Source organism: Populus euphratica, unplaced genomic scaffold (genome assembly GCF_000495115.2).
Source record: "Populus euphratica unplaced genomic scaffold, PopEup_1.0 scaffold94.1, whole genome shotgun sequence".
Classification (NCBI taxonomy): domain Eukaryota; kingdom Viridiplantae; phylum Streptophyta; class Magnoliopsida; order Malpighiales; family Salicaceae; genus Populus; species Populus euphratica.
Window position 1 is genome coordinate 365,771 of NW_011499977.1, and position 23,622 is coordinate 389,392.

A 23,622-nucleotide genomic window follows, 5' to 3' on the forward strand; every position below is an offset into this window, starting at 1 on the left:
TATTTATTCATATGGATTATTTTTTATTTTTTTATATAAAATATTAAAATTTTAGTTTATTTTTTAAAATTTTTAGAGTTAAATCTGGTTGATATGCGGGTCTAATAATAATGTTTAAAACATGAAAAAAAGGGGGGGAGGGAGAGTGATACAGGGGGGTAATTGATAGGAAATATAAATCAGGGATTGATTGATAAACTTTGATGCATCTAGGAGACCAAACACAGATTGAGATAAAAAGAAAAGCAAACGAGAGGGGAAGAGAGAGGGGGGATGGAATGGAATGGTGGGGAAGTGTAGTGTCTAGGCCTGTCCCCTCCACCAAAAACAGTCTTTCTCTCTCTAAAACAGACCAAAAGCAGCCACCACCACCACTACATTGGCTTCTTCACTTTTTTTTCCTTAAAACTTTTTGCCCTTTTGTTTTCTGTGCTTCCCATGTCTGCTACTCGTGCTCCCTCTTCCCTGTACCTGCAAATGGGGGAGGAATCATTCTTTGAATTTCTTGTTATTATTTGATACATACTATTCTTTTTGCTCCTTTCTCATCCCATCCCATCCCTTAACTTACTGTGTGTCTAAAGCTAAATCTAAAACTATAACTAAACACGACCTTCTTGTCTTGTTGTTGTTTTCTGTTCAGCTTCTGGCCAGTCTCCTGTTTTGATTATCTTTCTTTCCTTGTCCATGGTTTATATCTGATTTCTAAACCTCATTTCCATTCTTCCTTGTTGATCGCATCTCTTTCTCTGTCTATCAAATTTCTTTATGTAAGTTTCTGTTTGGTTATGTGGTTGCTGTACTTGTATTTTTAAGCCCACACTACTGGGATAGATTATACATTATACAAATACTGGGTGGGGTGGTGTTCATGGAAATTGATCTGAATCATCCAGTGACTGAGGTGGAGAAGAATTCATTTTGTACTAATGGGGACTCTTCATCTTCTTCTAATTCATCTTCATCTCCTGTTTCCTCTTCAATTTACTTGGAGCTTTGGCATGCTTGTGCTGGTCCTCTCACCTCTCTCCCTAAGAAAGGGAATGTGGTTGTCTACTTCCCTCAAGGCCACTTGGAGCAGCTTGCCTCTTCCTCTCCTTTATCTCACAGAGACATGCCCAACTTTGATCTCCACCCACAAATTTTTTGCAAAGTTGTAAATGTGCAGCTACTTGTAAGTTTCTTTCTTTTCTTTCCATTCTTTGATTCTACTTGTTTAGTTTGCTTCTTTCCTTCCTTCCTTCCTTCTTTCTACTACAGTATATTTCATTTACAGGCCAATAGGGAAAATGATGAGGTCTACACTCGGCTTACTTTGCTTCCTCAACCAGAGGTATCATCTTTGTAATCTGTGAAGAAAGTATGCTTCCTTTTTGTTGGCTTTGACTTCTCTTGTTCGTAATAATACACTATTGAATTTGTTCGCTCTAATTTACTTTCTGTTCATATAGTTTCGTCTGGAATTAGCTCAGTTTTTATTTTGAAGATGGTGGTTTCTTTTCTCTTGGGGATGCCTTATAGGTGGTAGGACAGGATTTAGAAGGCAAAGAACTTCATGAGTTAGGCGTGGATGGAGAGGGTGATGACGCATCACCAACAAAATCAACCCCACACATGTTTTGCAAAACACTCACAGCTTCTGATACTAGCACCCATGGAGGGTTTTCTGTTCCCCGAAGAGCTGCCGAAGACTGTTTCCCTTCACTGGTGTGGATTTTATGCCTTTCAGTTTATTTCTTTTATTAGACAGTCAGATTAACTTTGTTGCCCAAGTTATAACTGTGTTCTTAACCTGACAGTGTTTCGTTATTTGCAGGATTATAAACAGCAGAGACCCTCTCAAGAGCTTTTGGCCAAAGACTTGCATGGAGTTGAGTGGAGATTCCGTCATATTTACAGAGGTAAATCTTGATTGAACTCTGGGTTCGGTTCAATTCAAGGTAATATTGATAGTATTGTTTAATGTTTATTGCTTCTTAGGTCAACCAAGAAGGCATCTTCTAACTACGGGATGGAGTATTTTTGTGAGTCAAAAGAATCTTGTTTCAGGGGATGCAGTGCTATTTCTGAGGTACGCGTCCTGGATAATGATGCTGAAAGTGCATTTTTCTCCCTTTGTAGAGTTTGGGCAAAAATCTTGCTTCAAATTTAGTAATTAGTGCATGAGGGAAAATTCTTACTAGAAATCAGAGGTCGCTTGAAAATGGAATCATTTCAATACAAAAGAAAAAGGAAAAAGACAAGAGAAAGAAAACAATAGATGAAAGAAGTGTAGAAATTTCAATTGCTGCCAAATCCTCCAGTTTCCTGCAGGGGATGATTGTAACCAAGTGCTTCCACCTTCCAGCAGTTTGAAATTTGTAATCTGTTTGTTATAGGGGCGAAGATGGAGAGCTGAGACTGGGGATCAGAAGAGCTGCTCGACCTAGAAATGGTCTTCCTGATTCTGTTACTAGCAAGCAGAATTCACTTCCCAGTGCTCTCTCCCAGGTGTCTAATGCAATATCCACCAAGAGCGTGTTCACTGTTTCATATAGCCCAAGGTACCAGAGCTATCATAAATTAAATTGAATCAATGTTTTAGTGCTCTAATTTTGTTAGTACTCTTTCAACTTCTGTTGTAAATAACACACTTTTGTTGGCGGTTGGAAAGACCAATATGTGTTGTTTAGTGGGATCTTACTCCTAATCTAAATGTATTTTAGCATAACCATGTTGTATAGCAGTTGCAAATGGTACTGATAGAGTTCTGTGTCATGCCAATGGCAATTTTATTGTGCACTTTACGATACCGTGAATAGGATTTATTTGTTATGATAGTTTGCTGGATTTTTCACCTCATTATTCAAGAGATTAGATTTTTCTACGTTCTGTGATCCCAAGTTATTCAACTGAGCGATACAAACTGAGTCAGAACATTTGATTGAGATTGTTGGCTCAGGCCAAAAGAGATTGCAATTTAATGCACTGCAATTGGTGCATGTTTTTAAGGTGTCTCTACTTCCTATGGATCAATATCCTAAAAAAATGAGTGGGTGGAACATATGCTCTTGTAATTTTCATATTTTGGACTGAATTAACAGTTCTTGTTCTCAAATGGAGGTTCGTTGCTTTCATTTGGTCAAATGTGTAGGCTAATCTGCTAGAGACTATATGTTCATAAATGAACTTCTGACTTGATTACATGTTTTATAAATAAAAGCTTTTGTTCTTGTAAATGAAAATTCACTGACCCCTCACCCCTGTTCATCCAATAAATACCTCCATTCGTGCTCCACAATAATTTTGCTTGCTCTTTTAAATTACCCTTTTGCATTTGATGTAGGCATGCTTCTTTCTTTCTCAACTCAAGAGTAGTTATTCCTATGCCATTGAATATAAGGCAGAAGAAACAATTAAATATCATTCTTCACTCATCATAAGATCTCCAATTGACATGGAATATATGGTGTTTCTATAGACACCAAGAAACATGAGTAACCTAAATGAAATAGGAAATAAGAATCATAATTAATGTTATCTTCAACAATAATAAAACTCTAAAATATAATTTGCTACCAATAATAATATTCTAGCATTATTAAATTACAGACAACAAAGAAACTTCTTTGCTCTTGTCCTGCATCATAATTGCTGTTGCTGTTTCTATGGCTTTTGGGGTTTGTATTTGTTCCATGAGTACCGTGTGACCTCTCAGATGAAAACACTTCCTCTCACAACTAAACTATCATTATTTAGTAGTCATTAGGACTATAGAAAAAAGGGAGCATGCAGTTTGCATTGGAACAGGTGCTTATAGAGAGCCTTGAATATAACACAGAGATGTATAATGCGTTCCAGAAGGCATTATTTGTAAAAACATTGTCCTCCCCTGTTGATTCCAGTAACATGTATCACATTTAAATGAAATTAGCAGATTTACCATGACAGGTGGTGATTTTGTGACTTTGATTCTTTAGACTAAATCAAAGAAAACGTTACTTTCTTTCTTTCTTTGTTAAGAAGTTTAGGTAACAGGGGGTCCTGAAGGATCGAATAGAAGTGAATTTAAATTCAAATCCATGAGTTCATGTCTTTTGTTAATAGCTATTGCATACATGGATATATTACAGGGATGTAGTTTTCTCTGCAATTCTTGGAAATGTTTTGATTGTTTGTCAGGCTAGTTCTTGATAAAAAAAAGAAGGTTTTTCAAAATTGTTGAATTGCAGGGCCACTCATGCAGTGTTTGTTGTACCCTACCAAAAGTATATAAAAAGCATCACCAATGCAGTTTGCATCGGGACAAGATTCAAAATGAGATTTGAAATGGATGATTCTCCTGAAAGAAGGTCTAGTATGATTCAGTTAAATGGCAAGACTAATTCATTTTCCTGTGGTGATATTCTTTCAAAGAATATGACATTGTTTCTGCCTTGTTGCAGGTGCAGCGGTGTAGTAACTGGAACAGCTGACTTGGATCCCTATAAATGGCCCAACTCAAAATGGAGGTGCTTAATGGTGAGAGTTACAGTTTGCATTTGTATCATTCTAATTGGATGATTTTGTTTGCCATTTTTCTTCACATAGTCCTTCATTTCATCTGCCACCTCGAATTGAATCTCTTTTGGTTTGCATCTAAATAGATCAAGCCTCCTCGTTGGGCTTGGCAACCGTGATTGCTTTATGAAAAACATATAGTTTCTCAACGTTGATTTTGACCTGTCAAGAGACTTTCTTAGTTGAAAGTCTCTTAACAATGAAGTAGAAGAAGAAGAAAACAAGAGAGAAAAGAGAGAATTTATAACTGAAAAATCAACTGTTATTCTTGTTACTTGAGGAATATATCTTCATTTTGTCAGCTTTTTAACACTTGGTCCTGCCTATTCCAAGATCTTTGCAACTAACTAACAGTTTCTGCGACATCAACAAATATTATAAATAACAGAAATTGCAAGCCAACTAATACAGAGCCAGAGCATCTCTAAATGGCTATCAGAATCAAGGATCACAAGACCACCTAATTGTCCGCTCACACAATCCAGTTATTGATGACAATCTTTGTTCTTTCTAAAGACTTTGCACTTTACCAGGCAGTTTTCAACATTGATTTTCACCTATTTATCGGGATCATTAAGGAAATTCCCTTGCCCCCACATAAGTCAATTATTGATGACAACCTTTTTGCATTCTGAAAGTTTTGCAAAATCTACTGGGCACACATTGTTACATCATTGAATAGGCAGGTTTTTGTATGGGACTTAATATATCTTGTCAAGGAATACTGCTGCCTTCACATGCATGCCATTTCTTTTCTTCGCATTTCCATTGTTCAGTGAAAATGGAAGCTTGAAAACTGTTGGTTATCTTTTGATCTTTTTTGTGATCTATTTAGTAGACTCGTGTGCTCTACCATTTAACAGGTTAGATGGGATGAAGATGTCATGAGTGATCATCAAGAACGAGTTTCCCCATGGGAAATTGACTCTTCTGTTTCACTCCCACCCTTGATTATTCAATCTTCACCAAGGTTGAAGAAACTGCGGGCTGGGCTGCAAGCAGCCCCACCTGATAAGCCCATAGCTGGTATAAATCTTTAACTAAGAGATCAATATTCCTCTTTTCTTTTTATCTTTTATTTACTTGCTAATTTCTTTAGCTTTTAAATCTCGTTTTCCTGCTGCAGGAGGGGGTGGGTTTTTGGATTTCAAGGAGTCTGTAAGATCCTCCAAGGTCTTGCAAGGTCAAGAAAATGTTGGTTTGCTATCACCTGTGTATCGATGTGATACTGTAAACCATCCACTGGATTTTGAGGTGCGGAATAAAGCACAGCAAAATCTCATATTGACAGGAATAGAGAAGGCTAAAATCAGTGAGTTAACTAGAGCTCACCCTGCCACCCACACAGGATTCACGGAATCTGATAGGTTCCTGAAGGTCTTGCAAGGTCAAGAAATATGCTCGTTGAGTTCTGTTGGTGCTTTGGGAAAGCCCAATATTGGACACAGTTCTTTCCAGATGTATCCAGGACCACGACCCGCTTTCTATCCTGTAGCAGCAGAAAGCCTTAGAAGTATGTACTTTCCCTATGGAGATGCATACAAAAATGGTCAAGATCCCAGAACACAATCTTATGCCATCTTCTCTAGAGAAAATGCCCATTTCAATACATCTTCTATTCAGACTTGTGTGGTTAGGGAAGAAGTTAGAAAGCCTAATCAATCAAGCGAGTATAAGACAAAAGAAAGTATTTCTACTGCACCGGCTTTATGTGCAAATCTCAGAAATCAAAAGGATGACTTTTTTAATGGGAATGCTACTGGCTGCAAACTTTTTGGGTTCTCCTTGAATGCAGAAACATCTCCAAATTCGCAAAACACTAGTAAGAGGAGTTGCACAAAGGTAAGCTACATTAGAATTAAAACTAGACAGTGAATTGCGATTTCTTGACCTGGAGCCTGCTCATTTTAACATAAATTTGTTGAAGGTTCACAAGCAAGGTAGCTTGGTCGGAAGAGCTATTGATCTTTCAAGGCTGAACAGCTATAGTGATCTCTTGAATGAACTAGAGCGACTATTTAGCATGGAGGGTCTTTTACGAAATCCTGAGGAAGGATGGCGGATCTTGTATACTGACAGTGAGAATGATGTAATGGTTGTCGGAGATGACCCATGGCCGTAAGTGTCTGATGAAATTAGTGATATGTTATCTGCTATCCAATAAATTGGATGATTACGTCAATTTAACATGCCTCCTCATCACCTTCATATCATTTTAAGTGAGCCTTTGGATTTGTTTTAATGTGATATTTAACTGTACTAAGCTGGCAAGTAGCATGCAAATGGTAGTGGAAATAGGTAGAAATGAGGTAGCTTTTTTCTTTTAGATGGTCATTGCCTGAAAACCCAAGTTTTTTGTAGTGAATTACGTGGGAGAAAGATGCATTATTGTTGATATGCAGGAATGGCCAGCTATGCTATGAAGCCTACCTTCTATCTCAAAAGTTCAAATTGTCTCTAGATTCACTTGTGTGCACGTTTGTATATTCAAGGAAGAAGGCAATTCATTGGAGTAGAATGGTATGGGAAGGAGGTTAAAAGCTTGCCTATCTATTCGTAGTGCATGCTCCCTGTTTTGAAGGAAAAGCAAAAGCGCCTTATTTTCTCAAGGCATGCCCAATGATTTAAACTGGGATTTGAACACAATGTTAAATTCCCATTAGAATGGAGGTGCCAGATCTTATTGGTTGGTGGAAAGCCCTCACTTTGTCCAGCTCAAGTTCTAGATTTCTAATGGGAAAAATGGACGATGATATTGAAAATTGAAGCTTATTTTTCGTTATCTTTCTGATTGATTAATAAATGCTGTTTTTGACTCTTTCCTAGGCGATGATTACTCACGGCTAGTTTTTCTGGTGACAGTGAGTTCTGTAATGTGGCAACCAAGATCCATATATATACCCAAGAAGAAGTGGAGAAGATGACCATTGGAATTACTGGGGACGATACTCAAAGTTGTTTGGAGCAAGCACCTGTGATGATGGAAGCATCTAAGTCTTCATCAGTGGGCCAGCCAGATTGTTCGCCAACAGTAATAAGGGTTTGAAGTTCGTTAATGAAACGAGTACTATGCTTGCTATGTTTGTGCAACTTATTGTTAAACACCTGAATCTAGTTGTGTATTTTGTATCATTCATGTTCTGAGTTCCGCAGTGAATGGAACCTACTGAAGCTTTTAGGACTTGTATGCCTCTCATGGCCCCTCATATACGAGGATGATTGAAGTCTGTTATGGAACCAGTGATTTCTTTTTCATCTACTATGTGTAGAGTACAGGTAGTTTTATTCACTGATTGCCCCCTTGGATCGCTGGTATGAACTTTCAACGTTGGCCTGAGGAAATATGGTTTAAACGTCCGAGATGATATTCTTATAGAATTTTGTGCTCGACAGTGCATCTGATGTCGTTTGACAACTCAAACTACCAAATGGATACGCAAGTTGCGCAGGCAGGCTTAGATTCAGGCAGTGTCTTGACGCTTAGGTGGAGCCAAGATGACGAGGCAGGGATGATTTTTGTTGCTTTATCACACACACAAATGGATATCATCAAGAACTCTGATACCATAGAATCTCCATAGGACACCATCTCACCCTCGGGGATTTGGACTCTGCAAATACGACGATAAAGCTAGCTTTGTATGGACAGGTATTTAACCTGTTCAAGCAGAGAGATGGAGGAGCTCACAATTCAGGCTGAAATCAAACCTGGATGGTTCCATGTACTCAAGAGAGTTTACCCTCTTATTTCTTTCTACAATCCCAAGAGTTTAGGCTGTGGAAGCTGTGCTGCCAATTTCAAAGATAATTTTTATAGTTGTGGAAAAATAAAGAGTTACTCAACAATAAGAATAACAATGAGAGAGAGATACTAGTATGGAACAACAAAAACAGGAGATGAGACAGTACAACGATAGATGTAACGAAGAAAAGTTGTTTTACTAGCATGCAACACTGTCTTCCATTATTTCATGCTAGCTCGTGTACATAAGCCAATGACAATCCATTCTATGACAATGGTCGCCCCGCTATGAGTTTCATACACGGCGGGGAAAAATGATTCACGATGCTGCTGCAGGATGCTCTAGACAACATGCTACCTCTTACTGCTTAAAGAGTTCACGACCAATGATCATTCTTCTGATCTCACTAGTCCCTGCACCGATCTCATATAGTTTTGCATCTCGAAGAAGACGACCAGTTGAGTACTCGTTTACATATCCATTTCCACCTAAACATTGTATAGCCTGCAAAAGTGGATCTAAAAAGGTAACCAATTTTGAAAAATCATAAAACATAGAACTAGCGTAGCATATATTTCTGTTATCCTCTCTGGATTGCTATTTACCCTCATCTGTGCGGAAGCACTGGAATAACTTGTTCACAATCTTTCATCACGACAGGAATAAAAATGATGATTCAGATGGCCAGGAGCAATGCGGTGCAGGAAAAAGAAAAACCTTGAGGGCTAAAAGGACATGTGCAGTGAAATACAAATACTTCAGGCTCTTTTTATGTTTGTACAAATTCATTCGATTTTAGTGCTCCTACGGAACATGAAATTTTGAAATTCATAAACAAAAGAATGGGAGTGCTCTTTCACCTGCAAAGCAACTTGGGTCGCTCTTTCAGCCGCACAAAGTATGACTCCAGCACAATCCTGAAAATATATATCCACAGAAGTTACATTGTTGAGATCAAACATTTTATAGTTGTGTTTATGAGATGATAAATACAAAGGAAAGAAATAAAAGAAAAGGATAAGATAGGAGGAAAAGAAGACTTTATCAATATGAAGGCTTGAAAAGAAGAGAGAGAGAGAGAGGGAGAGAGGCCTACATTTACTCCACATATAAGAATAATAAAGTGGCCAGTTAAAGAAAAGAAGAAATTTCAAGAAACACAGACAGAAGTTCACCCAAGTAAACATTGAGAGAACAAGAACAAAGAGATTTTAGGGCGGCTGTGCGTTCACTAACAAAAAATGCTTTTCATATTTCAACCCTAGTCTTCTACTCTAGTTTTGTTTTTCATTTTTCAATGGAAAATCAGAAAACATGTTATCCATTAAAGTTTCATAACATTTTTCTAGTTAGAAAACTAAAATACAAGTTCAAACTACTATAGTTTTTCACTTATAGAAAAATAGAAAAAATGAAATCAAGTTCAAAATACATTAATTTTTAAATTTTCTTTTATTCAACGAATAAATAATTCAGTCCAAATATTACATGTGGTTTATTGTGAAATAAACAATATTAAAATATAAATTCAGAAATTAAAGCTAATTTAACCCTAAAAAACACATCATTTCAGATTAAAAAAAAAAAAAGGTTTAGCATGCCTCCCTCATCAGCAATTTGGCAAAAAACAAACAACTTGATAGATGATGTAAATCAAAAGCAAAACAGCAGCCCCTGTTTTGCTCCACCAACAATCAGGTGATGCCAACACAAACTTTGATCAACCTTCGCCTTCTCATTGAAAAGCCACTCAAAACCTAACCATCAAATCAGATCCATGAATAGATAGTGAAAGAAAGAGATCAGGGATGAGGGGGAGAGAGCCGAAGAAGTTACAAAGGGTGGTGGTGCAGCTGCTTAGTTTACAAATTGAGGAAAGTTTAGATTATATATAGGATTTAATTAAAATAGCCCGAAAGTGATGAGGACATTTTTGTCCAAAAAATATCATTTAGTTATTAGAGTTTGGAGAAGTGCCTTTTTAGTTAAGCTTTGAAAGGGAGAAAATTTTGGAAAACATGTCCAACATGTTTTCCAATTCAATGCTTTATCATGAAAAAAGAAGAAGAGATTCTGTTTTCCATTTTATAAAAATATGCATTTGGACACAGTTCATTTTTTCTGTTTTTCCAGGAACAATGAAGTGCTACATTTCTGTAGCGGGTATATACCACAATAATCATTCCGCGTACATCCCATCAACAGAAACTATGACAAAAAATATTGCAACAAGTGTGGCAGGTATTCATAATATCTATAATGTGCTGAGACAACTAGCAACAGTACTGAATTTTATGAGTAAAACAAAGAGCTCTCATGATGCAAACCACATTCTTATGGACCTCTACATCCACAAGAAAAAAATGTCAATCAAAGTTCATGTCATATGGGGTTTCAATACACTAAGTAGACAAACAAAAAACAGACGAAACATCAACATCAAGCTATGTTAAAGAGATCATCACCTTAGGGTCAATTCTACCACTGTCACAATCCCTTGCGACAGAATAAACATAGGACCTGAAATGTTCAGAATTGTTAATTGCTATCATACAAGCACCAGAATTTAGAAAAGTACAGTACAATATATTATTAGCATACATACCTTGAAGATTGTAAGGAAGTATACATGTCAGCAATCTTCCCCTGCAAATGAAGATCAATCAAAATCTATATCTATCTCTCTCTATGTGTGAGTAAACCTGATGCACCAACTGAAATTGCATTATGGTGATGACGTGTACTAGTCACATGTGCAAAGGGATGAAGTAAAAGCTTAATATATTTTTTCATGCGTTTGAAATCGCCAATTGTAAAATCATAATTCTTTATATTTCTCATTATTCAGTCTCTTAAATTGTTTCTTAAATCTTCTCTTAAAAGTAAAATGATATTTTGGACTAGCAATTGGTTTATTTCAGCTCCTGAATTTAATTTAAGGGGTCACAAATTTTTTTATCCTTTCCATTATTATTCATAATTTTTCTAAGTCTTTTTTATCCTTCTAGGATTGTCGCCTATGTAGAAGGAAACATCAAATGTAAAACTATACCAAGATATGTTTATTTTCCAACCATAAAAATATATTTCTCAATTTTGTAAAGGAGCACCGATTTGAAATCTAACCATTTTCTCAATATTTTTATCCTTCCACACCCAACAGGATGAAAAGTGAATATACAAGAACATGAAAAAATTTGCACGCATGATTTTTTCACATGAGGGGTTTTCAAGGAAGAAAGGTTTACTTTATGTTACTAGAACTTGCAATAACAGATCTTAATGAAGGGTGTCAAAATTCATGACAATATAACTTGCTAAAGCAACCAAAAAAAAAAAAACAAATATAATAAATTCAACCATCCCATGTATGTCAAGTCTATCAAATTACAGTTCATAACAACAGGTCATGGTAAAACATAAAGAAGAAAACTGGTGAAACTCCCACAACACAGAAGCACACTATTAGTTACAGATTAAGAACCAATACGAAAACCAGCTAGACTGCATTGGAAAGTTTCGGTCACCAATAGTTATACCTGAATAAACTGAAACTCTCCAATTGGATGGCCAAACTGTTCTCTTTGTCGAATGTAAGGAAGAACAATGTCAAGACATGCCTGCATGATGCCAAGTGGCCCAGCAGCCAACACAAGCCTCTCCAGATCCAGCCCTGACATCATGACATACACACCTGAAAGAAAAGGACAACTATTGATGTTTAGAGAAAAAAGTAAAGAGGAGATGAAAGCAATCTATGTGATGCAAATTTATTATGATAAATGTGATTTCTCCCCAACAATTTGAACGAGTACAAAATTGGCTGGTTCTACACACATAAATCTCTGACTATCTGTGCATCCTTCCTTACGATCATGATCACTACAAACTAACACATAATCATTTAAGAATGTTTCCTGTGAGAGGCTGAATCCTTAAGAGGTATTTAAAACCTAGTTTTATCTCCAGTCGCATTTATCTGTTACAGATAGTCTGGCTGAGTTGCTTGTGTCATGATCCCTAGACACACATCAACTTTGTTTGCAGTGACAAGCAATCACTGTAATCAGACATCAAACATCTTACAAAGATCTTCCTTGAAAGAAACACAAGAAAATAGCATGAAAGAACCTTGTCTAATTACAGTGACAAGCAATCAATGTAATTAGACATCGAACATCTTACAAAGGTCTTCCTTGAAAGAAACACAAGAAAATAGAATGAATGGACCTTTTCCTTCCTGCCCAAGAACATTTTCTTCTGGAACAAAACAATTCTCAAACACAAGCTCACATCTGCTCAGACCATCAACCATATTAGTAGGAAGCAGGGAAAGAGGAAGGTTGATGTACTAGAAAATAGAAAACACCAGTAAGAGCATTCTTAACATACGTATCACTTCCTCTCATCCCAAGCTTGTCTAATTTCTGGGCAGTGCTAAATCTGCAGTCATCAGTAAAATAAGTTAAGGATTCAATTTCTGCTTTTCATTTGTCAGTGTTTTTATGTTTACCATGACAAAAAATGCCATATTTGTCCTTTCTAAAACATTTAAGGATTTTTTTGAATAGTCTCAGAAATAAATCTTCTCATTTGAACATTCTTTTTCTTTGAAAAATCATTTCTGCTTTCAAATTTCTAAACAAAACTTATGTAATTATTATCCATTTAAAGACATTCATGTGCAAATAGTGCTTAGGAAAATTTTCATCAAATGAAAGGCAGTGCCCAGCTCATTCAGAGGGAAGTGTCTAACAAATAAGTCCAAAGAACAAGTGGCTTTCCATTTTAATAGAAAATGATGGTTCAAGTACCCAGGCATTCCCTTCTCAATGATAAATGCCGTGATTCCTTTTGATCCAGCTGTGACATTGGTTTTTGCATAAACAACCTGTCCCAATTCTAGGCATTACTTTCAACAAACAAAAGATGACTTCATAGAATATGATACAATTAATCAACATCACACTAATAGTTGCATGAGGTAACCATCAGGTACTAGCTATACAAGCAAACATTAATGTCTTCCAAAAATAGAAAATTGACAGGGATATCAGTCATAGCAGTAGAGTAGGAATTGTCTTTTCAATAGATCAGAAAAGGAAAGGGGGACAACTCATACACAACCAATTATACTTTCGAACATGCTACACAATAATTCCCAACTGAAATCGGTTTTCTATTGCAACAGGATCATATAAAATAGTTTGTTTTTATCAGTTTGTTTCATCTCCAATGTTCTATGCATTGGCTTATTATTTAAAGCTCTTCAACAGCGTTATAAAAGATATGACACCACTCATGTTCTTGAGAATATAAATAATAAACAATACGAACTGGAAGAACAAAAAAGGATGTTCAGCAATTTGGATCCAACATTGAGTTCATGTGCAAGTCTAGTTTCCCAAGCAACTCATACGTTTATCAATCCATAAAATTGTGCACTATAGACATGCATTTCATAAGAAGGGAGATAAAGGGAGTTGGGGGGCAATACTGAGAAGTTACCAATGTCTGAGCAACTGGCCCATTGGTGCACCACATCTTGTTTCCATTTATGATATAGCCTCCATCTACACGATCAGCTTTGCATTTCATGCTAACAACATCAGAGCCAGCTGAAAGAAGACACTAATGAGTCAGACTCCAAATCACCTAAAAGAATAACTAGAAATCCCAGCAAAACATAAGCTGTGCAAACATATGAATTACCATTGGGTTCACTCATTGCAAGTGCTCCTACATGCTCTCCACTAATAAGCTTCATAAGAGAGAATATCAGTCAGTAAAGACAAGTATTTGGGGGGAAAACCCATAATTGCGAAAGTCATATTTATCAATTTAAGATAGGAAATAGATGGTCCGGGTTCATATCCCTACCTTGTTGAAAGAAGGACATAGAGATTTGATATCATCAACATCATTTTGCACATAAATTAATAAGAAAACTTTAGTGTGATCTTTACGATAGTAGCATAATGATCATTTATAAAATATAAGGTATATTTCTGAGAAAACGTTAGCAGAAGAATGAATTGGTTATTAAAGCGAGGAGACCAAGGGATGTTGGAATGGAAAAGGAGGGAAGAAAATGACCTTGGGCAAGTATTTTTGTCTTTGAGCAGGATTTCCATTCCTCACCTAAAAAACAGAGCAGGCAGCAGGCATTAAGGAAGTAAGAAGCTTCAAGACAGAGAAAAAAAAAAAAACATCAGAATAATGAGAATATGGAAGAAGGGATTTGTCTAGTTTACCAACTGATTGATGCAGAGGTTAGAATGGGCACCATAAGAAAGGCCAACAGATCCTGAAGCACGACTAATTTCTTCCATTGCTACGCAGTGGTATAAGTAACCAAGACCAAGTCCACCATATTCCTCTACGAAGGCATAAGGAAAGGAAGGGAAAGGAAAATTAAGAGGTTTCTAGGAAGAAGAAATAGACATTGCTGACCCTAAACCCTAACCTGGTGCAGTAATCCCATGTAGATTAAAGTCTCCCATGAGTTTCCATAAGTTGACTTCCTAGATAAATTAGGACGAGATGAATCAAATTGATTGAATAATTCTCAACAAAAAGAAACCCTTTATTTAAATCACCTTGGGGAAATAATTTGATTGGTCTATTGTGGAGGCATGAGGCGCTATGTTTTCTTGAGCAAACTGAGAAACACTTTCTTTAAACTGTGGAAAAGAAAGAAACAACAAATCATTTAGCTAGCAGAGAAGCAAATAAACAACAACAACAACAATTAAGATAGAGCAGAAGAAGACCTGGAGTTGAGTATCATCGAAGAGAAAAGAGGTAGAAGCGGTGGAGAAAGAAGAGGCAGAAGGAGGAGGAGGATGTGGGAGTTTCTTGTTTGTATTTAAAAGAGACAGAGACCTCCTCGCGGCCGCTCCAAACACCCTCTGCATCCTCACTATTCTTCCACGACAGGACACCACACCAGAAAGGCAGAATGGGGGAGCGAGCGAACTACAACTATTTCGCTTCCCTTACGTTGTTTCTGAACTGTGACGTGGAGGATTTACATTTGACTCAGCTTTCATGTCTATCTCCATTTTTATTTTTTTTTACTTCGAGTGCTTGACAGTTTTCTTTTCTTTCTAGAACCAAAGTACATGTCTTCATGTCTATCTCCATTTTTATTTTTTTTAACTTCGAGTGCTTGGCAGTTTTCTTTTCTTTCTAAAACCAAAGTACATGTCTGGTCATTTGTCTTCTTGGTAGTGATTCACTAGTGCTTCGATACGATAAAATAGAATTAGGATAGGAAAAAAAAAAAAAAAAAAAATAGAATTAGGATATGAGATATTGGAATTGTGTTTGGTGTTGACAATTTCTCCATAAAAGACAATTAGTGTTTTAGTTGATATGGGCTAGATTATTGGTCAATATTTTTTTGAAAAAAAATATATTTAAGATTTTGCTAATATTTATCTAATAAAAAAGAATAGATGTAATTTAGTACATTTAATAAATTTAAATATAATATAAATGACTAGAAAAATTATAATTTGACTTAAAATTTTTGAAATAACATCATTTTTTTTTAATATTGAATCGATAATATATTAAATTAACATCGATCAATTCAGATTAACTTGTTAAATTTATGATTTTAGATTATAAGACCATGATAATCTCATCTTATATTGAACAAATCAAAACAAAGTAGGAAACTTAATTTTCAATCAACTAAATATTGAACAAATAAAATTGAAAAAAAAATCAATTAACAAAAAAAATACCATAGTTAATCCGGGTTAACCTATCAAACTCAAGTCAAGCTGAGTTAACATGTCAAACTCATAACTCGAGACATGAAACTAAGATAACATGATATAAAACAAATCAAAATAAATTATAAAACTCAATTCATAATCAACTCATTTTTAAAAGATGAATTTGAAAAAAAAATCTAAAAAAAAAGCATAACAAAATGAACCGAGTCAATTTAGGTTAACTTACAAAATTTATGACTTAGGTTATAGGACTTCATAGAACATAAATCGAAACAAATCATGAATGTTAATTCCAAATCAACCTAACGTTGAATGCAAATCATGAATGTTAATTCCAAATCAACTTAACGTTGAAGGATGAAATTAAAAAAAATTCAATTAAAAAAAAGTTAACGAGGATAACCTACTAAACCATAAACACTAGTTATAAGATTGTGATAACCACACAGAAAGCAAAACACCATAAATAATAAAGCTTAATATTCAATAAATAAAATATTGAAGAATTAAAATAAAAAATATAATTTAAAAAAAAAAACAAAGGTTAAAACAAAACACTATTGTAATGAATTATGAGACAATGTATCATAAAAACATCATTTCTTTTATTGTAATGAATAAGTCTATTATATTATTGATATGTATTGCCATCAAATTTGTAATTTTGGAATGATAAATAGAGAATTTACTTTAGTTTATAATGATGATTCATATATTTTAACTAATTTTAAATAGCAATTTATTCACTCATCAAATCATGTTAGAAAATTTGGTAATCATTTTCTAAATATATTTAATAATAAAATAAATAAGTAAACCAATCATATGTCAAATAAATTATTTGCGCCAACATATAGTTAATATCAACATAGTTAAAAAAGCAAGATATTAATTTCATCACAAATGTGTGTATTATCATTCAATCCTTATTATTTCACTATTAAATCCATTTTTTTAGATCATGATTAATTTTTATTTCTCTATATTATAGATGTTTTAAATATTATATTAATTTTTCAATATAAATATTTATTTTCTTTCATAATGTTATAAAATTCACTCATTTAGTAAAAAAAAAAAATCCTTTTATACTTTTTAATAAAAATCATTTTGTAGTTAATTAATTTTCAATTCATAAAAAATCATTTTACTCTAATTCATTTCCTTTTTAATTGTTATAAATTATTAAATTATATAAAATACTTTATTATTTTTTTAAGCAATTGGTTTTTTCATATTAATAAAATGAAATAAAAAAATTATAAAAACAAGAAAATTGAAATTATGAAATATGTAATTAACTATTTGTGGGGGAAAAAATAGTTTTGAGAAATTAACCTTAATGAAATAACTATTGTGGCTGAATTGACTCATTTACTAAAACTTATTTAAAACCTTTACTAGTAAGTCAAAGCTCTAATCCAAACAAATATTGGATCATATATGAAAATAAAGTATTAAATAAGCCCAAACAAGCTTGAGACTATAACTAACAAAATAAAAATAAAACATATAAGTTTAAGTCTTGTTTTATCGTGAGAGGAGAAGAAGAAAAAACATTGAAAGACTAATACAAGACTTATTTATAGTCTATAATACTGGCTAATAATCCTATGACCTAAAAAAAAAAAGTTTTTTCCCCATTGGTTTTCAAGTTAGAATATGGTTATGATCTTAACCTTGTATTTATCCATGTTTTGGAAGGAAAAAGATGTTACTTTTAGTACTTCACTTAACAATCACATGTGTTTTTTAAGTTAGCTTGAATTTTTTTATTTTCTTTACTGTGTTTTCTCAACCTAACAAGGAAAATAAAAAAATTCTAATATTTTTAAAAAATAATTAATAATTTCACATATAATAAAAAATCCAAAACTAATTAGGAATCCACAAAACAAGAAGGCTGCCAAAACTTCATAGTCCAAATAAAAATGGATTCAGTCCCTGTTGCACATGGATTAAATGTATTAAGGTTTTTTTTTTACGCTTAAAAGGATCCCCAAGTTCAACTTTGGCCAAACTTGCATAACTAGTCTATTTAATTTTTCTTTTAATGCCTTCATTTTGGACCTTATTATGGGTCCATTTGAAATGTGTAATGGTTCCTTGATGCTTGTGGGCTGATCTACATCAATATGGATAGAAACAAGTAGATTTGATGTGGAACAAGATAAAAAAAAATTAAAATAAGAACATAACCTGATTAATGGAGCCAAGCTTTGATACCAAATGATACAAACCCCGTGATCACGTAATCAACATAGAAAAATACCTCTAGAATCTTCTTAATATGAATCTTATGATTACATGGTCATGCAAACCATAATCAAGATTAATATTTGATTCTGAAAAGCTGAAAGAGGTCTGATAGGAGTGTGACATAATGAAAACATGTCTTAAGGCACCAATGAACCTCATCATCACGAGGTCGCACAATCCACAATCAAGAATAAGATCTAATCTTAGAAAGTTAAAAGAGATCTAATAGGAGTTTAATATAATGAAAACCTATCCCAAGACACCAATAATATTATAATGAAGTCGAATGATGTAATGATGTCAATTAATCTCCAATAAGTCAGATTTAGTTTGTCTAAGAACAAAAAAATATAAGAATCTTTCTCACTCATTAAACTGAAAAGTTCAGAAGTATTATGTATCAAAGGTTTCAAAATTTAGGCTTTACATATGTTTTAATAGTTCTAAATAGTTAACCTTACTGGATCTTTCCCTATGGCCTGAATTGATCTACTTACAAAAACTGTTGGTACTGGTTTTTTGCTTTGCTTATCAAAAAACATTACTGATGATATATATATATATATATATATATAGACATGCAGGCATAAAGAATAGAGTAACATAAATTTAGCTTGAACCTACAATATTATGGTATGAAAGAATATGGAAGTTGGACCTAGCATACTAAAAATGACTTGAACGTGAACCAAAATAAAAACAGGCACCATATTAAGATGGTGGTCACCAATATGGTAATATGATAACTAATCTTTCAAAATAATTTAATCATGTTTTAAAAAGTGCTCATGCAATGCGTGTTTTTAACTTTAGTGCAATTAACATGTTACAGGTATAATAGTTATTAGGTCAAGTAAAGATGTGAAGTAAATGGTTTTATTCAATGTGGAATAATTTAACCCCATCAATTCAGGTTGGATTGACAATAAGAAGGGATAGATTAAGATCTCATATTGCAATTTTGACTTTGAAGAACAAGTTTTTCATGTCAACACCCCTTTTAAACCGAGTGTTGTAAAAGAAGTTAGACAAGCAATTATATTGAATGGTAGAACATGGATATATAGTAAATAACCTACATTTTAATATTCATATTCACATGTTCTTACATATTGTGCTAAGACTTACTTAGATTTTACATAATTTATTGATGATCATTACTAAGTTTGTCGAATCGTTTTTCAATGCATGTGATCTTTCGAGTAGGAGTAGAGTGAAGGGTCTCACTCTCCAGTTTCTCAAAGTTATAGATCATCATATAACATGTTATTTTGTCCCTTACTAGATCAATTAGAATGAAGTGATTACACCAGACCTCAAGTTGAAGTAGACTCATCTAAACAAAAAATTAGGTATGGTCAACGAATGTCTACTCATTTGCATAACAAGATGGATGCAACAGATGGTCATGCATATTATAGATATGACATATGCAATGAAACAGGTCATAATAAGATAATATATTTTATTCAATAATGTATGCATGACAAAACAAATATTTGCTCAAATATATTATGACATTAAACACAGATACACTTACATAGGATATCGCACATGTAAAGTGGCAAATCTTCTTCTCATGTTGGGCAGCCATATTATGACGCTGATATTTTTAGAAAGCATGACTATTGGCATGGGAAGTTTAATTCATAATACATGCCTATCGAGCCTGTTGACACTTTTATCTTGTGGTTACAGGAAAAACATCGATCGAAAGATGTTTTCATCAGGATTATAAATATGTTTTTAATTTTAATAAATATTTTTATTACTTAACATTAAAGATATTATATATTTATATAATTATATTTTAAATTGTTATGCAGGATGAGGTTATGATTTATTATCAAACACATAAGCGGATGAAGTTACACAAGCGAGTTAAGCCATATGTGTTACAAACTATTTTTTTATTCATCAATTGTTTAGAGCACATGAAACTTGACTATGACTTGATACACACACTAATTGAGCGATGGATATATTAGACACACACATTTCATCATAAGTATAGAAAGATGACACTGACACTACAAGATGTAGTTTTGCTTAGACTTTTCATTGATAAACGTGCAGTCACATCTACTAGTGTGTGTAATTGGATTATGTTATGAGAGCGTGTATTTGGATTGACATCTTTTCCTTTTGAAGTGAAGGGTATAGCATACGTCTTAAATAGATTGAGAAGATATTTACCACATCACCAAATGATGCAAATGATGAGGTCTTGCAGAGGTATCCATTAAATGATAATTTGAATATAATGATTATTTGTTGAGTATATGTAAATTAGCATGATAATTTTAATATGTTATAGAGGTGTGCTACAACATGTATATTGTATTTATTTGGAGATGTATTATTCACAGATCTCACAAGGAGATATGTGTCTTTAATTTATTTAACGCTTCTTGATGACTTTGATGCCATTCCCATATATACCTGAGGATCTGATGTCTTGGCATACCTGTATAAATATTTATATCTTGTATGCATGAAAGGGGTTAAACAAGTTGGGGGATGTTTGTTACTTTTATAAGTATGAATTAAAGAGTTTAAAATGCCTATTTATATTTTAAATGTTTGTTGTTAACACGAAATAAATAACATGTTTTTTTTATTAAATAGGAGTTATGGTCTTATAAACATCTTCTAGTGGATCAGTTATAAATGCTTATATTGCCACTTATGATTGTTCTGACTATAAAAGTTACACTTCATCTACCATTAGGATACATATATTATAATGTTATCTTGCAATTATATGCATTTATATTGTCTAATTATAACTTAAAAATACAATTAAAGTGACATATTTATAATGCTATATGGTGTGCTAGTAGAACATTTGATAATAATTCAGCACATGTTTTTATTTTATCAGAGTGAGCTAGATAGGTAGCATCTTATCCAGGTATTTTATGAACCATTTGTTAAAAAAAATATTTAACTTTACTGAATTATTGTTGTTTAATATTTAAGATACTTGTCTTTTACAAGTTATGTAGGCATCTTAAAAGGATGAAAGATTGATAGTTGATACAACTATTTGCACTAGCTGAAAGGATATATGAACATCAACGGTCCCATTGATATTTTTCAGATGATTGAGCTACATTTTCCAGATTAGGTAATGCGACAGTTTAACTACAAACAATACATTCAATTTGACATCGATATGAGTGATGCATATAAATCATTAGGGTAAAAATAATGATTATAACTGGTTAAGCCATCATGTATTAAAGTGATGCATAAAATGAGATATTTACAGACACATCATGTGATTATAAAAGAGGAGTATGCGATTTCATACATGGATATCATACGTTGGGTCATTATATAGAATCTCAAGGAGGTTCCTCCACCTATATACATGCAATACAAGCAACATGCCCAGTAAGGATGTTAAATGATTAATATTACAAGTAATCAAATCATTTTAGAATTAATATATGTTAAACAATGCATTTTATTTATTGATCTTTTAATTTAACATTAATGTTTTATTAATATTAGGTTGATTATTGTTGTCATAACCCAATTTTGGGTTATTTCTTAAAATTTATTTTTATTCAAAATAAAAATAAAAAAATAAAATAAAGGCTGGAAATGTAGAGAAAGCAGATTAAGAAGGACTACAAAAATAGAAAAAAATCAAGCTATAATTTTTGGAAGAAATTCAAGGCCTAATTGTACCATATTATACCCAAAAATAGAGAAAAAAATACAAATTCAAGGTCAAATTAAATAATTATTAGATGAATATGCATAAAAATTAAGTCTAAGAACATAATTAAATTTTTAATATGTCAATTTAATTTAATCATGGACCAAATAAAATTTTAATTATGTTTAAAAATTAATTTGGGTCCAATTAAAATATTTAATTAAGTGCAAGAACTGAATTATACTTTAAATGGGTTAAATTAATTTTATTTGAGGCTTAATTGGTGAAAACTTAAGTTTGGTAGTCTAATTTGGGTTTAATTGAGAAGATTAAAACTTTAATTTTTACCAAGTTAATTGATTGAAATTAGAAGCCAAATTGCAAGAAAATTAAAGTTTTGGTGTCAATTAGGGGATAAATCAAAGAAATTCGCTATCAAGGACCAATATGCAAAAAGCGTCAAACTATAGGGGCTTAATTGACAAAAACTCGAGGGTGAAATTGAAGAAATTCAAGACCAAGCACCAAATTGCAATAGGCGTGTAACTTCAGGGTTCCAATTAAAGTTTATCAGGGGCTTAAGTACATTAAATCAAAAGTTTAGGGTCAATTAGGAGTTCAATTGAAAGCGATTGAAAGATGGAGGACTAAATTAAAAATCAATTAAATCCCTAATTCAATCTAAAATGACATCGTTTTGCATATATATATATATATATGGTCACTGTTCAATATCTTTTTTTTTTTATGCAGGTAAAACTAGTTCAGTTATCTATTTTGCAGGTGCATTTAATGCATCTAACGTCCATCAAATTTGACAAATCTTGAACGTAAATGATCTTTTGTAATTTCTCTACAACCCTATATAGCCTGTTGAGGCTGAATGACAACTCATCGATGTCGGAACCAGCCTAAACAGGTCAACTCAGTCAGCTTTTTCTTGCTGATTCTACAGTGCATTGACTAATACTTAAAAATGCATTTTTATCAAGGTTTTATATCATCATTTTGCACTTGAAGTATAAATAACTTCTTAACTAAAACATGTTTTATAATAACACATCTAATAATATAAGATACCTTTAATTTGTGGTAAATGTTCATTTTAAATATAGGCTTATCACATAAATGCAAGGATTGATTGATGAGTTTAAAAACTAAAATTGAAAGGACAAAGAGATGGTCAAACTTAGAAAAGAGATGTTGGCGCCGTCCAAACTGGAATATTATTATGTAATTGGGTCATATCTGAAGTTGTAGATCTCGGATTAAGGTCTACTTTATATGGATGGAAAGGTAAGACATAGACCTACAACTTTCATGTGAAAGTTTGGTTTTAATAATGTTGTTTTCAAGTCCCAATTGTAGCAACAACGAAGAAGTCTGAATATGTCCTGTAGCCCGAACACTATTCAGTGTTTGACCCATATCTGGAATTTTAAAAGTCCAAATTACCTCCATTTTTTTCTAGAAAGTTGAGACAATTTCCTACAATTTTTATGTTTTCAAGTGGTTTCAATTCTAATATTGTCAATGACGTTTTGGGCATATAAAAGAAGATAAGGATTGTCACCAAGTCAAGAGTTGGCAACCCACTCATCAATTAGTCATCAAATCAATAGTTCCCAATTTTGGCCTATAAAAGGAGGCATTTACCATGCAT

The 23,622-nt window shown here is 33.4% G+C and overlaps 2 protein-coding genes across 4 annotated transcripts; one reads left to right on the forward strand and one right to left on the reverse strand.

Moving 5' to 3' along the window:
• The first annotated feature begins 234 nt into the window (after nucleotides 1-234).
• ARF4 (auxin response factor 4) lies at nucleotides 235-7,826 on the forward strand. 2 transcript variants are annotated; one of them, XM_011046084.1, is made up of 12 exons: nucleotides 236-1,174; nucleotides 1,277-1,333; nucleotides 1,522-1,707; nucleotides 1,817-1,901; nucleotides 1,981-2,071; nucleotides 2,379-2,543; nucleotides 4,212-4,331; nucleotides 4,425-4,500; nucleotides 5,403-5,565; nucleotides 5,666-6,381; nucleotides 6,467-6,657; nucleotides 7,402-7,826. In XM_011046084.1, the coding sequence occupies exons 1-12, from the start codon at nucleotides 872-874 to the stop codon at nucleotides 7,583-7,585; spliced, it is 2,337 nt and encodes a 778-aa protein (XP_011044386.1). In that variant the 5' UTR covers nucleotides 236-871; the 3' UTR covers nucleotides 7,586-7,826. The 2 variants fall into 2 exon arrangements, with proteins under 2 accessions (XP_011044387.1, XP_011044386.1); XM_011046085.1 differs by lacking the exon at nucleotides 6,467-6,657 and having other exon boundaries at nucleotides 235-1,174; nucleotides 7,402-7,488.
• Nucleotides 7,827-8,308: 482 nt separating this feature from the next.
• IVD (isovaleryl-CoA-dehydrogenase) lies at nucleotides 8,309-15,387 on the reverse strand. Of its 2 annotated transcripts, none has more exons than XM_011046086.1 (15): nucleotides 15,056-15,387; nucleotides 14,882-14,965; nucleotides 14,749-14,806; nucleotides 14,537-14,661; nucleotides 14,379-14,423; nucleotides 13,995-14,043; nucleotides 13,791-13,900; nucleotides 13,097-13,173; nucleotides 12,675-12,725; nucleotides 12,468-12,577; nucleotides 11,822-11,976; nucleotides 10,888-10,928; nucleotides 10,748-10,802; nucleotides 9,143-9,199; nucleotides 8,309-8,786 (listed from the first exon to the last, which is right to left on the reverse strand). In XM_011046086.1, exons 1-15 carry the CDS (start codon nucleotides 15,197-15,199, stop codon nucleotides 8,643-8,645), a joined length of 1,305 nt encoding a protein of 434 aa, XP_011044388.1. In that variant the 5' UTR covers nucleotides 15,200-15,387; the 3' UTR covers nucleotides 8,309-8,642. The 2 variants fall into 2 exon arrangements, with proteins under 2 accessions (XP_011044388.1, XP_011044389.1); XM_011046087.1 differs by having other exon boundaries at nucleotides 12,513-12,577; nucleotides 15,056-15,386.
• Between the last annotated feature and the right edge of the window lie 8,235 nt (nucleotides 15,388-23,622).

Bases quoted from the DNA above. Each gene is read 5' to 3' on its own strand.
- IVD (XM_011046086.1), bottom strand. From the start codon at position 15,199: ATGCAGAGGGTGTTTGGAGCGGCCGCGAGGAGGTCTCTGTCTCTTTTA. The intron at 14,662-14,748 runs GTTAGGGTTTAG...ATGCCTTCGTAG, and splicing joins ACATGGGATTACTGCACCAG to AGGAATATGGTGGACTTGGT. The intron at 13,901-13,994 runs GTAATTCATATG...GTCTTCTTTCAG, and splicing joins TGCAATGAGTGAACCCAATG to CTGGCTCTGATGTTGTTAGC.
- ARF4 (XM_011046084.1), top strand. From the start codon at position 872: ATGGAAATTGATCTGAATCATCCAGTGACTGAGGTGGAGAAGAATTCA. The intron at 1,334-1,521 runs GTATCATCTTTG...GATGCCTTATAG, and splicing joins CTTTGCTTCCTCAACCAGAG to GTGGTAGGACAGGATTTAGA. The intron at 5,566-5,665 runs GTATAAATCTTT...TTCCTGCTGCAG, and splicing joins ACCTGATAAGCCCATAGCTG to GAGGGGGTGGGTTTTTGGAT.